This window comes from Myiozetetes cayanensis, unplaced genomic scaffold (assembly GCF_022539395.1).
Source record: "Myiozetetes cayanensis isolate MyiCay16 unplaced genomic scaffold, myiCay2020 scf4, whole genome shotgun sequence".
Lineage (NCBI taxonomy): Eukaryota > Metazoa > Chordata > Aves > Passeriformes > Tyrannidae > Myiozetetes > Myiozetetes cayanensis.
This window is the reverse complement of record NW_026087631.1, coordinates 5,100,542-5,114,926: the sequence shown is the minus strand read 5'-3', so window position 1 is coordinate 5,114,926 and position 14,385 is coordinate 5,100,542. Positions and strand designations below refer to the sequence as shown.

At 44.7% G+C, this 14,385-nt stretch overlaps 1 protein-coding gene across 2 annotated transcripts in view; it reads right to left on the bottom strand.

The window, feature by feature from the left end:
• Nucleotides 1-14,385, bottom strand: part of PSD3 (pleckstrin and Sec7 domain containing 3) — a 112,030-nt gene that overhangs the window by 13,970 nt on the left and 83,675 nt on the right. For both annotated transcript variants that reach the window (XM_050330221.1, XM_050330222.1), the window contains 4 exons: nucleotides 12,291-12,361; nucleotides 6,227-6,384; nucleotides 5,242-5,386; nucleotides 2,007-2,150 (listed from right to left, as the gene is read on the bottom strand). In XM_050330221.1, coding sequence (XP_050186178.1) covers nucleotides 2,007-2,150; nucleotides 5,242-5,386; nucleotides 6,227-6,384; nucleotides 12,291-12,361 — 518 coding nt within the window. The remainder of the gene's footprint in view (nucleotides 1-2,006; nucleotides 2,151-5,241; nucleotides 5,387-6,226; nucleotides 6,385-12,290; nucleotides 12,362-14,385) is intronic.

Below are 14,385 nucleotides of genomic sequence, written 5' to 3'. Positions count from 1 at the left end.
ACTTTAAAAACCTGTTTTTCTTGCCCCCCACATTTCTGGCCAGCTTCAACTCCAGTTGAGCTTTGGCCACAAAAATTTTCTCCTCGCAGTTGCAAGCAGCATCTCTTTATTCTTCCCACGTCACCTGACTGTGCTTCCAATAGGCAAACACCTACTTTTTTTTGCCTTAGCTCTAAAAGTAAATCCCTCTAAGCCGAGCTGGCCTTCTACCTTGTCTGCTTGACTTTCTGACATTTTGGAACGGTCTCTTGATAGTTCAACATGGCCTGTGAAATCTGTGCCAAGTGTGAAGATAACACAGCATTGCACAGAAGCACCTTGAATTACCATTTCTCACACGTAACTGAAGTTGTTGCCACCACTTCCCTGCTCAGACAGGCATTCCTGCAGTGCTGATCATTTATCTGAACTGCTGTTTGACAATCTCACTAGAGAAGATGACATCTTTTGTTTTCTGGGCTGTACTGGTTCTGATTTGCAGTGAGGTACCTGAGGAATATTTCTCTAAAGATCACCGTGATAAAATTGACAGAAGCAGAAAAAAGTCCACAACAATCTACTCCTCTATCAATCTTTCAAAAAAACATCTAAAATTCCAGCCTACATTTCATCCTAACTCATCGTGGTTCTAGAAGGAATAGAAAATAAACTTTGTGTCAAGGACCCAAAGCCAAGAAGTTCCTTGCTCTTCCAAGTCACACTCTGTCCAGAGACAAAGTGTGTGGCTTGCTCTGAGTGCTGTGTTCCAAACTGACACTGTGCCATTGATCACAGCCCTTTGATCTCTAATGTTCAGCCAGACCACTTCACTGCCAATTTCCTAATCCACTTTATCAGCCTGTCTACAAGGATGTTAGGGGAGACAATGTCAAAGTCCTTGTTAAAGTGAAGAACAAACTATATCCACTGCTGTCCCCTCATCCATCACACCAAACATCTCACTGTAAGAGGCTATCATGTTGGTCAGATATGATTCCCTGTTCATAAAGCCAAGCTGACTACTTTGCTACCGCAAAGTGAAACTCAACACAGGGATTACAACCTTCTGCAAAAGCAAAAGTACACAACCAGTCCAGTGCAGGAGTGAAAACAGTTCCTCTAATAGAAACTGATAACACAGGGCAGGAGGCTTACTTTAGTTCTGGAGGTTTGTGTTGTGTTGCCTCCAGCACCAGCTCTGGTGGTCTCTGACTTTCATCTTATCTGTTCTTCCTCTTCTTCAGACTATGGATATTCCTTGCTGGGCACTGCCTATTTAGAGTAGGATCCTTTCAGACCCGAGGCAACACTGACTCACAGTTCTGAGGGAAAAAGCTCAAAGGTGTAGCCATAACAAATACCAGACACCTGGTGGGTTGCCAGCTTGCTCCCACATAGCCCTACAGTGTGACAGACACCATGACGGATAAAAGCTGCTGTCAGATACTCAGAACAATCTCCCAATGCAGCTGCCTAAGTTGCATCACTCAATCCTGTGATCTTTAATCCTACCCTTTTCCTTCTGACCCTGACATCCGGCTCGCTGGCTCGCAGTACAAATGGCTCTGATGAGGCATGACTATGGTAGTAGTTTCAGAATGGCAGTTCCTTCAAAACACACCAGTGGAAGACAATTATCACAATCTGTACTACTGCAGAATGCAGTCATTCTGTGAAGACTGAGGTTCCAGCACACCTGGAAACACAGTCTTACAACACAAGACGTGTCCTGCCTGAAGACCTTATCATCTCTTCAAACAGATACGTCAGAAAAGGACACTGGGTCGCATTTTAATCCTCCGTGTTACTGACTGGGAGAAAAACTCATGGGTAAGGTCACAGGAAGTTCTTGTCAGGAAAAGGAGCCGCATTTCAGCTTCTGAGATTGCTGTGACTTTTCTGCCTACTCGAACATACTTCTTGGGGACGTAAAGTGAACAATGCAGAACTTCAGGACTCTACCCCAAGTATAAGACATCCCCCACCCACACCTAAGAAGTAAAAGTAATGATGTTTCCCATACACACCTCAAACTCCAGGTAGTGGTCCTTCAGTTTGTAATCATCTACTTCCTTGCCTTTGAGCTTCTTGTCAGGAGGATAGGAGCGATGTTCAGCAAGCTCAGTGGAGATCTGCTTCAGCTTAGCTTCATGGGACTTCAGCTGTTCATCCTTCAAAAACACATTAGGCATTTCAGTGACAGAATCTAACATATCCAGTAAGCAAAGGAAAAGAAGAGACAGCCCTGTACAATAAGTGTAAATCTGAGAGAAAGAAACTACTTGGTATTATTGCAAAGTGGCCAAGTTTGTAGAAAAACTCAGCAGCCAGAAGGTGCCACTGGGAAGGAGAGTAAACCTGTCAACCCTTGCCTTACTGTGAGCAACAAAAGCAGCTTGCTGCAGAGCATTACTGACAACATGATATTTCTGCTCTAATACATTTCTTTGTAAATTAATTAAGACCGTTGTGTATGCAGTCAAACCAAGGGCAGAACGAGAGATGTGAAGAACCTGCTTCAGGTCTTTGCAATATAAAAGGAGTTCCTTCCAGCATAGAAAAGATGTGGAGTCTGTGCCCTTCCTTCCATTTCTGCTCTACCAAGAGCTCTCTGGTGTGTGCTTTCTATTTGTTTATAACAATAGAATGCACTCAGAAGAGGAAGGGCTGTCCAGTCCCCAAAAGGTATCCCATTCTGCTAAGCTGCTACCAGCTTTTATCCCATTGTGCCATTGGAGAAAGTGAGGAGTTGCTACTCCCACTTTCTAGGCAATTTCCTTTATCATAATCCCAGGCCCACTCACTTCCTCCAGTCCATCTGTCAGCTAACCTTCCCTCCTCTCAGAAGGTTTCCATCTCCTGCAGGATGGCCTTCTGTCCATTTCTAGGCTTGGATCTGAAATTATATGTTGGAAGTGGGCAAGTCCAAAACACAGCAAAGATCATGCAGATCTGGGTGACTTAGCCAGCCACAACAACAGCACCCAGCTCAGCTCCCGTGCAGGCACCCAGACTCAGAGGAGGGGACAGCTGCCTGTGTTGTCCCTCAGTGGTGTGGCTGTGCAGCCCACAGCTTCAAGCCTAGCTCGGACACGCCTGCGCTGCACTGAGTCACAGCAGGGACCGAGCCTCCCAGCTCACTGAGCCAGAGCTGCAGGAAAAGCAGAAAGGAGGAAAATTTCTACAGAAAAAATGATAGCTGAGCCCCAGCTAATCTTGCGTTTCAACTCTTCTGCAAGAGAACTGAAGAAAGAAACATGTGGGATAATTTGCCTCCGCCTAAACATGGTAGGGCTCAAACCACTCGCTATTGGCTGCCAAAAATTCTCGTTGCTGTTAGTAACTATCCTGGTTCTGCATGCTCTCCCATTAGTGCCCAATCACTCTTCACACTGAGCTGAATCCCTGGTCCCAGTGACATCCTGTGGCAGTGAGTCCTACAGCCTGATGACAGGAGGTCTTTGAGCAGCTATTAATAAAGCATTTGTAATTTCCAGGGCACCAGTTTTGGAGCTTTTGGGTGTGCTGCACATTCTCAGGAAAAAAAAAATCAAACAACACCCAAGTAGATCTTTTCTAGACTGGCTGTTCCTTTATATACAGATTTGTCATATCCTTCTTTGGTTGGACTAACCAAGATCCTCTGCTTTTAAAGGAAAAGCTGGTACAACGATCTTCCCCAACCTGCACGTGTCCAAACTCTCTTCCTCATCCATGTTAGGTCCTCACTGCATTCCAACTTCTGCCTGACCAGAAAGAGACCCTTTGACGAAGTACTGTCCATCATGATTCATCCCACAAAACCCTAAACAGCAACCACAGGGATTTGGTAATTTGTATTTTTTTTTTTGTCTGTCAAATGAGAAACAGCCTGCTGGCAGCTTTTCCACACAGGCAGATGAAAGCAAACATCTTTCTACTTACCTTTGAATTTATCTACTTTTAACATTTAACATTCTTCTGCCCTTAACTAAAACAGCTTATCTTACTCCCCTTTTCATGCCTCCCTTTCTTCGAGACACAAACCACAGGGCTGTGATCTACTTTTTCTTTTCCAGATTAAATGGAAATGAGACTAGGAAACTGTGCTAAATGGAACAACCACACAGAACAACGATGAGTAAAAAAGGTTTCTTTGGTGACTTTAGGGGTAAATTATGGAAGCCCCGTACAGTCTTTTCAGAAAGGTATGCAAAAGGTAAAAGCACAAGGATGACAAGTTACTATTATCCTTTCTGAAGTGTGCTTTAAACTTCAGCCCAGAACACAAGTTGGTAAGTAGGCCACCACATTGTAAGAAGAAAGGCTACTGCAGTGGAGAGAGAAAAAGCAGGGGTGACATTAAAAAAAACACCCCCTTAGAGAAATGCAGATTTTGTGACAGTGGTTTCTAAGGAGAGTTGCTAAGCTATGAAGACGGTAAAAAAACCCAAACCCATTTAAGAAGCAATCCAGCATGGGCAGATCACTTTAAAAAGTACAGGAGAATACTCGTGAAGTATAACCTGTCGCTCTGTCAACCTGATGAACGCAAACAACGTCATGTTCCTGCCAGGGCAGAGGGAATTGCAGGCATGCATCGCCATCTCCCAAAGTTCAGGGAGCCATGGGTGCAAGCATCTGACACAGCCAGTGTGAAACAAGCAGAAGCATGTGGGGTTTTGTGCAAGAAGTAGAGCTCTGAAACTCCCTGACATAGGATGCTAAAAGCTTGTGTGATCACAAGGGGAGACCAAAGACATTCATGTAAGAAACAGTTACAAACACGTACTATACAGGAAATCCCTGGGCTGATAAGGATTGGAGTCTGGAAAATGTTGTGGGAAAAACAGAACTGATGCTTGTCTAATCCATCAGCTTTCACCTTTTATCATTTCAATAAGCCAAAGACCAGGAAAATGTCTACTTCTTCTGAAATGAGTGGCCTTAATACACACTCATATTTCAAAAAACCCACCAGTCAGTATCTGAAATGTCTTCTACACAGCCATAAGCACAAGATGAAAATTCTTTGTCTGGTACTAGGAACACTGGTGACTGTTTCTTTTCTTCAAAAATATAAAACAACTATATTCAAGTCTGTTCCTTCTCTCCCACCGCTTCCAATCTTGCACCAGGGAACGAGCAGAGTTTTACCATGTAAGCCTCCCTCTCTGGGACTGCCAGTGGCAACAGCCATAAAACAGTGACAAGGACCACCATCCCATCTCCAGCCAGCAAGAGAGATCGTCATCACCTGCCCTCCACACAAGAACATCTCACCTGAGATAGCTTTGTTGTGGTGGCTGGCAGGAGCGGGCGACTGAACTTCTTCTGGGAGCCAATTGCCGCTGGAAACGGCGGTGCAGAGAAGACAGCAGCCACACAGTTAATCTTGTTGATCCAGGTCTGCATCTCTTCTTGGCTCCTGGGGAAGAAACACACATTAAGCACCTGTTGACTCAAGCCTCCTCTACCTCTTTCCACCCCTTCTAGAGCATTTTAAAAGCGAGAATAACCAGAACTGGACTAGTCTTAAGAGCCTGCTTAAGTCTTGTGGTCTATGTTTGCAAGCACTTAGTGACAGCTAACTAAGACTATGGGCTTATGGTTAGGCCCATACCTCACCCCAGCACACATCTTTTCCTAATCCAATCCAAAGACACAGGTGACAGAGCCAGTCAATGCCCTGATTCAGATACATATCCTAAGGTCTCAGTGGTGCAGGACATCACAGATCTCCAGGATCTGTACGTGCTCTTGGTAGAAAGGGGTTCATGTCAGAAGCAAAAGGCAGGTCATCTGTTCTTGTCTGGGTATCACAGCATGAAGAACTTAATCATATCATTATTGTATTAACTTTGTTTCTGATCACAGCGTATCTTCTAGAAAGATATCTGGCTAGGACCTGACAACATCAGGAGACAGACAATCCAAGACTGCCTTTGGTCATTTGCTTCAGTGATTAATCACCCTGACTGTTGTAAGTTTGTGCCTTGTTTCCAAATTGAATTTCCTGCAGCTTCAGCTTCTAGCTGCTGCATCTTGTTATGCCTTTCTCAGCTGGATTAAAAAGCCTCTTAAAACCTGATGTTTCTTTCTCATGCACTACATGTGCACTGTAATCACATCACTACTTAATCTCATTTCTGATCAAATAAACAGATTGAACCTCTTAAGCCTCTGCTTTAACCTGTCCAGGCATGAATTTATCCCTCTTTCAGCACTGCTTTCTTTCCTCAATGGCTGGCATGCAGAGAGCACTTACTGGGCTTGGAAAAGCAGGACCCTCCAATCTGCTGTTTTAAGCTTGAGGACGTTGGGCTTCTTCTCATAGTCTGTTGCCTTGGACGCCAGCGCATGGTGCACGCTCACCGCGTTCTTCAGATCCTCCTCCGACAAAGCCTTCTCGGGCTTATATTCATCCTGCAGGAGTTAACAGGGGCAAAATGGCACATTATTTCTGCACGTGCTACTCCCTTTTCCTCAGCCTAGGGAAAAACCACATTCCACAGTTCACAGATGGTAATGAAGTATATGAACGGAGTGCAACCTGACTTAAGCACTTGTGGTTTTTACCACCTTTAACCTATTTTCCTTTCTCTTTCTTTTTTTTCTTTTTTTTTTTCTTAAATCTCTTTCCCAGGGAGAGAAGTAGTTTTGCTACCTGCTTGATAGAGAGGTAAACAGGAAGTATTTGACTATCACAGCAGCCACAGACTATCTGTCTTCATTTCAGGAATCCTCATAACCAGCTCCCACCTCCACTGCTCAGCTACTTGGGTTCTCAGCCTCCACTGCTTGGTTTTAATTCTTCTCAAACAATACCTTTGTATGTTCTCCTAGGCAGGCCCTCACACACTGGAGAAGCCTCCTTATCAGTCTGCACAAAGCAAATACAGCAAACTCCCATAAATCTCTCTACTCAGAGCCCACAAATGGCAAGCACAGCTCTGTCCAGGGTTTTTGACGCAGTAACAGTACCACTCCTAGCGCCAAAAGGCAAAAACGGGAGTCAAACTTCCCTTGTGTTGCAAGTATCAGCCTGGAAGCAGTCTTTGATCTCCTGAGTGACAGAAGCTATATAAAGGCACAACCACGGTCTAGCCACAAGTTCTGTGTGAAGCCCACATGACTAAAAATGGCTTGGGAAAGCCAGGAGCTTTTTCCAGGAAAAGTCATCCACCAGCAATGCTTTATTTCTGAAGGGCAGGCCAAAGCAGTCTGTAATTGACTCCATTTCTCCCTCTCTCTTAGTACATCACAGAAATCAGTCTCACCTGTGACAGCTGCAAAACAGAGGAATAACTCCCTGCAGGCGTGATAACTATTGATCCTCCACTTGAACACAAGTTACGAGATGAGGTTTAGCAGGAAAGAGAGTGCAGGACACAGGGTGTGTGCAAGGACAGCACTAGCTTCAACAGCCAGGGAGGCACCTGCCCTGAAGAGGAGCTGGTTAATGTGCATGGATTCATTTACAGGGCTTCTCTGGCAGCACACAGAACAGGACTGCAGCCAGAGGTACCTAAGCTGCCGCCAAAGGTATCTGTGTTTTTGGACAAGATGGGTTGGGGCTCTCCAGGATGAGTTTTAGTGGATGGGGCATCACCAGCTGTGGTGACCACCTCTCAAAAGGTAGGATGAAGCATCCCTGCTCCTCTGCCATGTCTCATCCTTCCTGACGGAGCTCCAACCTAGTGCAGGCCCAGAACTTGCCACTGCTGCTCAGACACTTCACCTGAGAAGGTGCAGCTATCCAGCAGTCCTGCCCAGCACCACCTCCACCCAGGGCCAGCCAACAGCACAACGCACCACAGCTCTGGCAAGCACAGCAGAAAGACAGAGCACCACTGCACAGGTGACCAAAGGGCAGCCTTCAGCCTAAACATCTGCAGCATAAGGGGTTTTCCAGGGCTGGCAGTGGGCAAACCCAAGTGTCCTTCCTCTCCCATAGCTTGAGACTCTACAAGATTTGGAGGAATGTCTCTACCATGACAGACTTTGTCTATGCTCACTTAGGGCATTCCCTCAAACCGTCTTCAAGGAAGATTTGAGGCTCCAGACTCTAGCCAAAGGACAATCACTGGAGGAGACTGTCCAAAGTCTGTCACATCTCCATCTTGAAGATGGAAGAGGCAAGGCCACAGGTCAAGATCCTTTCTTTACGAGTTCAAAAGCTGATTTATTTGGTGGTAGTTTTGGGTGAAATGACTGGCTCCACTGTTCAGGGAGACTGGGAAAACTTCAGAGCCAGGAAGTGAACTTAGACAGGCCTCAGGAACATGATATTCCATCTTTCCTCGAGTTACTGCCTAGAGACAGTGTCAGCTATCACCTAGCCTGCTGCTGTTCAGCCTCCTCTGTGAGTTGCATCCGGTGTCCACAACCTGCTCTGGTGTCTAAACTGTTCCAGAAAAACTCCACATTTGGGCAGCCCCAGAAGCAATCCTGGCTGAGAACCCCTTCTTTCCGACAGAGGGGGCTCCCGATAATCCTTCCTAATCCCACCAGATCAGTTAGCTGCAATCCACCTTGACAGCTGGGGCTCTGCCAGCTTCTCCAAAGGCACTGATCAGCATACCAGAGATGTCTCCACGTCCTGGCCGGCCCCAGAGCAAGCTATTAAGAACACGAATGTGCTGTCAAAATTCCTTCTCTAAGGCCTTCAGCTCTTTACGACTGGTGGGGAATGCCATGGCAGCAGGAACATCCGTTTTCTCCTATGCCATCAAGCACGTGCTGGTGTCAGCACGGAGGCTGAGCTGAAATGGAAGGCAGCTCTCTAAAGTTAGACCAAGACAGTGGCAAGAAATATATATCTGGAGCCAGAGAGGAACTGTGACCGCCCTGTCAACTGAAGGCTGATGTGAGTGCTGCACACAATGGAATGGCATGCTGAATTCATCTTTCTCAAACTCCTGGAGAATGACTTTCCCACATCCTGCTGACCCAGAGTCAGCATGTTTCTAAATCTGTTTTTGATAGACCAGAGAATGACATTTGTCTTTTTATCAGTCAATGTACTGTGGGTGGATATCTCCACTCAGCTGCATGTGACAGCTGCAAAATTCTCTTTCAGAAAGTCTCGTCACCGAACACGTTACATCATTCTGGCCTTTCTCTGTTTTTTTGTTTTTTTAAAAACTTTTTATAGAGGAAATTTGAGAAAAGCTATATAAAAACACCCAGAAGCCTGCAAGATTATGAAGTCACACATCTAAGAGTAAAGATGTTGTGAACCTCAAAGAAGAGTCCAAACAAAACAGGAAGGTTTCTGTCCAGCACTTCTTGCCCAGAAGCAGTTTCAGAAGCAGTTTCTAGCTTCTGAAAGGAAGCGAGGTCAGCCTTATGTCCTTTCCTTCTAAACCTCCCTTCTGTACTCACATCACATCCCGTGCCAGTCTAGCGAACAGACATTCTGTCAAGCTCCTACTTTGCAATTTCCTGTTGCTGTGAACAGAGGGCAGGAAATTAACCTTGGCCTGAGGATGCCCAGAGACAGGGCTAACATCCCAAACATGTCAGACTTTTCATTTTATGTAACACTGTGCAGACATGTTTAGTTGGCTAATTGTGAATGCTTGCACCGAGCCCCTCGGGTGCCCTCTGGGCTCACTAATTCAGAAACCATCTCTCTTAAATCACTCATTCGAAAACAAAACAATATGCAGCACAGGAATTAGCACTGGAATAATTCCAATGGAAAAAAAAATTTAAAAATAAAAAATGTGGGCACAGAGACAAGATTGCCCAGCAAAACTCCCCACTGAATCTCCAGCGACCACCATTTACAAAACACTCTCATACATGGGCTTTGACAGCAAAACAGGGAGCACTGGAATGTAAACAGAATGACAGCAGAATTGGGATCACACTACCCACTGGGGGAATCACAGCTGCTACAAACAATTAATATTTATATTACAATACTGTCTTGAGGGAACAGTTGAGTTAGAGATAAACAAAGAAAGCAATACTGCAGAGATTTACACATGTGTTTATGTACAGACAGCACCTGAACAGTGAGATTTCTCCCTGCCTTGCTTGAATAGCACTCAGTGCAATGAAGTCACCATCACAGATGTTATCTCTGCAAATACAGATAGTAAGAGAAAGAGGAAAAATGTGTGTGTGCATGTGAATGCACCCTAGCCCACAGCCCTCTTTAATCAGGAGACAAGATGAACAGAGACAAGGAAATCCTCTGACCAAGACTACTGCCAGAGCTATGCACTTCCACAAAGAAATCAAGCTGTTCTAAAACACTCCCAAACTTTCTGAAATTACTATAATTAACACTGAAATATGTACACTACAAAAGGAAATAACAGGTCAGAAACTTTTACTATAACAACTTGGCCTAGGTCTTATTTTAAAACCCTGGCACCCTCACCTTCTGTGACACTACATCCCTAACAGAGCAAACTCTATTTAAGTGCCCTGGGGAGGCTCACAGTTGCCCTGACCACTCCTGGAATGAGTTACTTCCCATCACACCCTTCTGTCAACCTTTGACAGCACCAAAGAAAAAGCCTTGCTTGTCAGTGTGCTGCAGTAAGATAGTTTCAGCGCAAATGTCTTCCAGACCAAGTGGGAGAATGCAGCTTTGCAGAGTACTGCCCTGTAATCACGGAATTCAAGTGCTTTGACAAGCGAAAAACACACAAATAACAAACAAATAAGAACAAGAATGCCAACGATGCATTTCATTCGGCAAAGATTCAGTCACATGGGAAATTACTCTATTTGCTCTTCAATGCACGGAGGGTGAGAGTGGGGAGAGCAGCATTCTGTAGAAAATTTGCATGCTACATCAGCATCTCAACATTTTTTTGAACAGAAAGCATTTTAAACTGATATGCCAGCAATACTCCTAACGATATCTAATTAAGACTCTAAAACAGACAGTATCCTTGGTTCTTCCCCTTGAAAGCTTATTAATCCCTCCTTAAATATCAAATAAGAAATTAATTCATGTATTACAAACAAGGAGCCCTCTTACTTCTTAGGGAACCATGCAGTCTTTTCAGGTGAACACTAAAGATGACTTATTTGAGAAACTGAAGCAGGTGACTTCATTTCACCCAGGAAATGGCAAGCACAAAGGCCACTTTAGTAAAACCTGAACCTGCTGCCAGTAACAGGACTTGGGATTCAGCAGACTTGGTTCTAGTCTCCTGCACTGACCTTGAGCATATCACATCCATCTTTCAGCCCAAATCTTCCACCCTGACTGCAGACTGTTTTGTCTGTTTCGGGATTTCAGCCCTCTCAAAAAGGTACGGCACCCAGAGCATCCACCTTGTAAACCCCATGCTGTAATAATTTGATCCAAACCACTCTCTTTCTTGTCAGAGAACATCCAGGTTGGTGCCAATGAAACCAACAACTTCAGAAAGACACAGTAGGGGAGGAGGAAATGTACTTGCAGTATGTACTTGCACTCCTGACAGTTGCAAAACGTGGTGGAAATGTAAAACAGCTTTCGAAGAAGCATGCTTCTGCAATACAGAGTAGTCTGGACAAACAGCACCTATTCCATGAATATTTCATCTACACTGGGGGGCAAAAAGCCTTAGCAACCTACTTAGCTGATACCATTTATTTGATTTTGACAGCTCTCAGTCATATGTTGCATTTTATGTTCCAGCAGTATAGTTAAAAATGTACTATAATAAATTTAAGCTTGTGACAAAAGGCTTGGAGGGTTTCATTTGACATTTTTTTTAGACTTCTTGCTGTCAGGAAGCACATTTTGTTAGAAACCAGTCTCTTCTTGCTTTGGCAAAAAAAAAGTAGTATCCTTTTATCCTTCAATTTTGCAACGGAACAGAAGCTGCAGATTCCTACCAAGGCCAAGCTGTTGTTCAATTGCTCTGCAGCTGGTCTTGCAGGCACTGCAGTAAAGTGTACCATGAAAAGGTGGGAAAGGAGGGCAACCTTACAGAAGGGGAAGTCATACGTATGAAATGCAAAGTTAAAAGCACCCTGGAGGAATCTGTGCAGGACACAGAGAGAGGAGGCTGCCTTTGCTGCTCAGGCTGGCTGTTTTTTTCAGCCGCGAGAGACAGCAATGAGACAGCAACGGAACAGGCAGGGCGCACACGTGGATGGGACAGTGGAAATGAACTTGAAATTGAGAAAAGGGAGAGGGTGTCAACGCAAGGATTAATGCCTGAGTGTGTGTGTAAACAGGGTGCAGGGGAAAGAGATCAGCTGCGCTGTGCGCCGGAGGGAAAGGAGCCTGGAGGTGGGCCGAGAGAGTGGAGAGGACGCCTGCTGCTTTATCCCTCTTTAATTAGTTTTCAAAAAACAGTGATTTCCCCTACCTTCTGCAAGTACAGGACGGTTCCCTTCAACACAGCATAAAAGGTTTTCCAGCCTCGCTTTCCCCGGGGAGCTGCAAAGAAAACAAACGAAAACCCATTTAACTCGGATCCATTTTTACACTTTTTCTAGGCAACAGGAGAGCTACATTAGTCCTGCGTTAAACCCCCTTTGTACCATCCTTTTCAAAGGACAATGCAACTTAGCACAGCGCCTGCACAGACCTGCTGTGAGAGAGGGTAATACAACAACCCTGACGACAGCCCTGGACTGGATCAGAAAGGGAACAGCAGCAGTGCAGAAAGAAGGCCACAGAGATCCAGCCTTTGTGCACTTGCAGGTAGGCAGACGCTGCCCCTACACAGCTAGGTCTGAGTGCTGCACTGTGGTAGTTTTCAGAAAGAAACACTCTTTCTCCATGTCACAGCAGGCTGGCTGGCACTGCTCAGGACCTACAGGACGCTGCTCAGAAAGCACTGTCTCTCAAGAGCATCCTTCCCCTTACTGGTGCTGCACACCCAAGCTGCCATTTAGAAAGGAGAAGGGTGCCAAATAAAATCCTAAGGGAAAAAAAAACACCCCTCAAGAAACCTAAAGTCAGTTAGAGGTTAACCTCTAACTTAAAGAAGTTAGAGGTTACAGAGACAACGTATCCAGCCCATGAATTCCTAGAAACATACAGTAGGGGGAAAAAAAAAATTCAGCATGAAGGCTGAAGGATCCAGTTTGAAATTCAGCTACAACAGAGGGAGAGAAGAAGGTCACAGTGCCAGAGACTGGAAGCCTGCATCTAAGCTCTCTCTCCACCAAGCACACACCTTTGACCAGCATTCAGATATATACAAACCACTGCCCCTATACTGAAACTAATAACTGGTGCACAACTAAAGCATGACACTCAGAAAGGCATCCCACTCTGATCTAAGAAAGCAAGTGATGAAGAGGTTACAGGTCCCTTGCTCCAGAGGTTAATCATTCTCATTTTGTATAACAGACCTTATTTCTAATTGGCATTTGCTCAGTTCAGCTTCCAGGCATAGGCCCCTCTTACATTCCTCTCCTCTAAGTGCCTAAGTGCTTTAGCCCTCAATATTCCTTTCCTAAGAAAATACATATAGGCATTCTAGTACATCACTTCCTTAAAAATCCCACACAAGCTGATCTCTACCCTGCAACAGCTCTATTAGGAAATGAAATAGGAAAAGGTCTAACTAACTATAAAAAAAAAAAAAAACTTGTTTTACTTGCCACTAGAAAGCCAGGATGCAACTTTTTTGAGAGGACAACAAGACAGACCTCTAAGTTGTACAGGAGCTTCTGAAAGCATGGCCCTAATTACATTACTCATAAAAGGGTTATGCCCAAAATGCCAGCATCCAGTGTGCTGAATAATGAGCAGTTCTGATACCTATAATTAAAGAAACCATTTAATAAGGGCAACCAGATACAATTACTTATTAAGGTTAAATAAGCAGACGTTTAATAAAGAGCGATCTATTCAGAGCATCCAGTCATCACAAAGAATGAGGTCAGTTTGATTTTGACATGTCTGTCTGGATTTAGCTGTCCAGCTGTCAGCTTCCATCTACAAAACACCGACCTCCAACTGCACCTTCTAAAATACACTAGCAAAACATGTGGAACCCAAAGAGCTTAGCCTAGCCAGGAGAGACTGGAAACCCATCACAAAGCCAGACTTTGTCTTCGGGATTTAGCCCAACAATGTGAACCATGAGCAGGCAATCATCAACAATAATCAGGGAAAATACAGATGCTCTGCTGTTTCCAATACCAACAGAAAACAAATGAAGATACTCAAGCAACAAAACACACGCAGGTGAATCAGAGGCCCTCGGTAATTAGTGCACCACAAACAGAAGTAGCAAAAGAAGGAAAGAGGATTAATTAAAGCAAGAGACGCAGCAAGATTATTATAAGAAAGGGGCAGAGAGGAACTGCACGGTGTAAAGCTGGCTGTTGCCAAAAGCTGCTGCACTTCATTGGCTGTCTGACCCAAGTCTGGGAAAGAAGGGAAGGGAATGGTTACAGCATCTTCCAAGTAGAAGTAAAGAACAGACCTTCTTTAAAGACAGACCC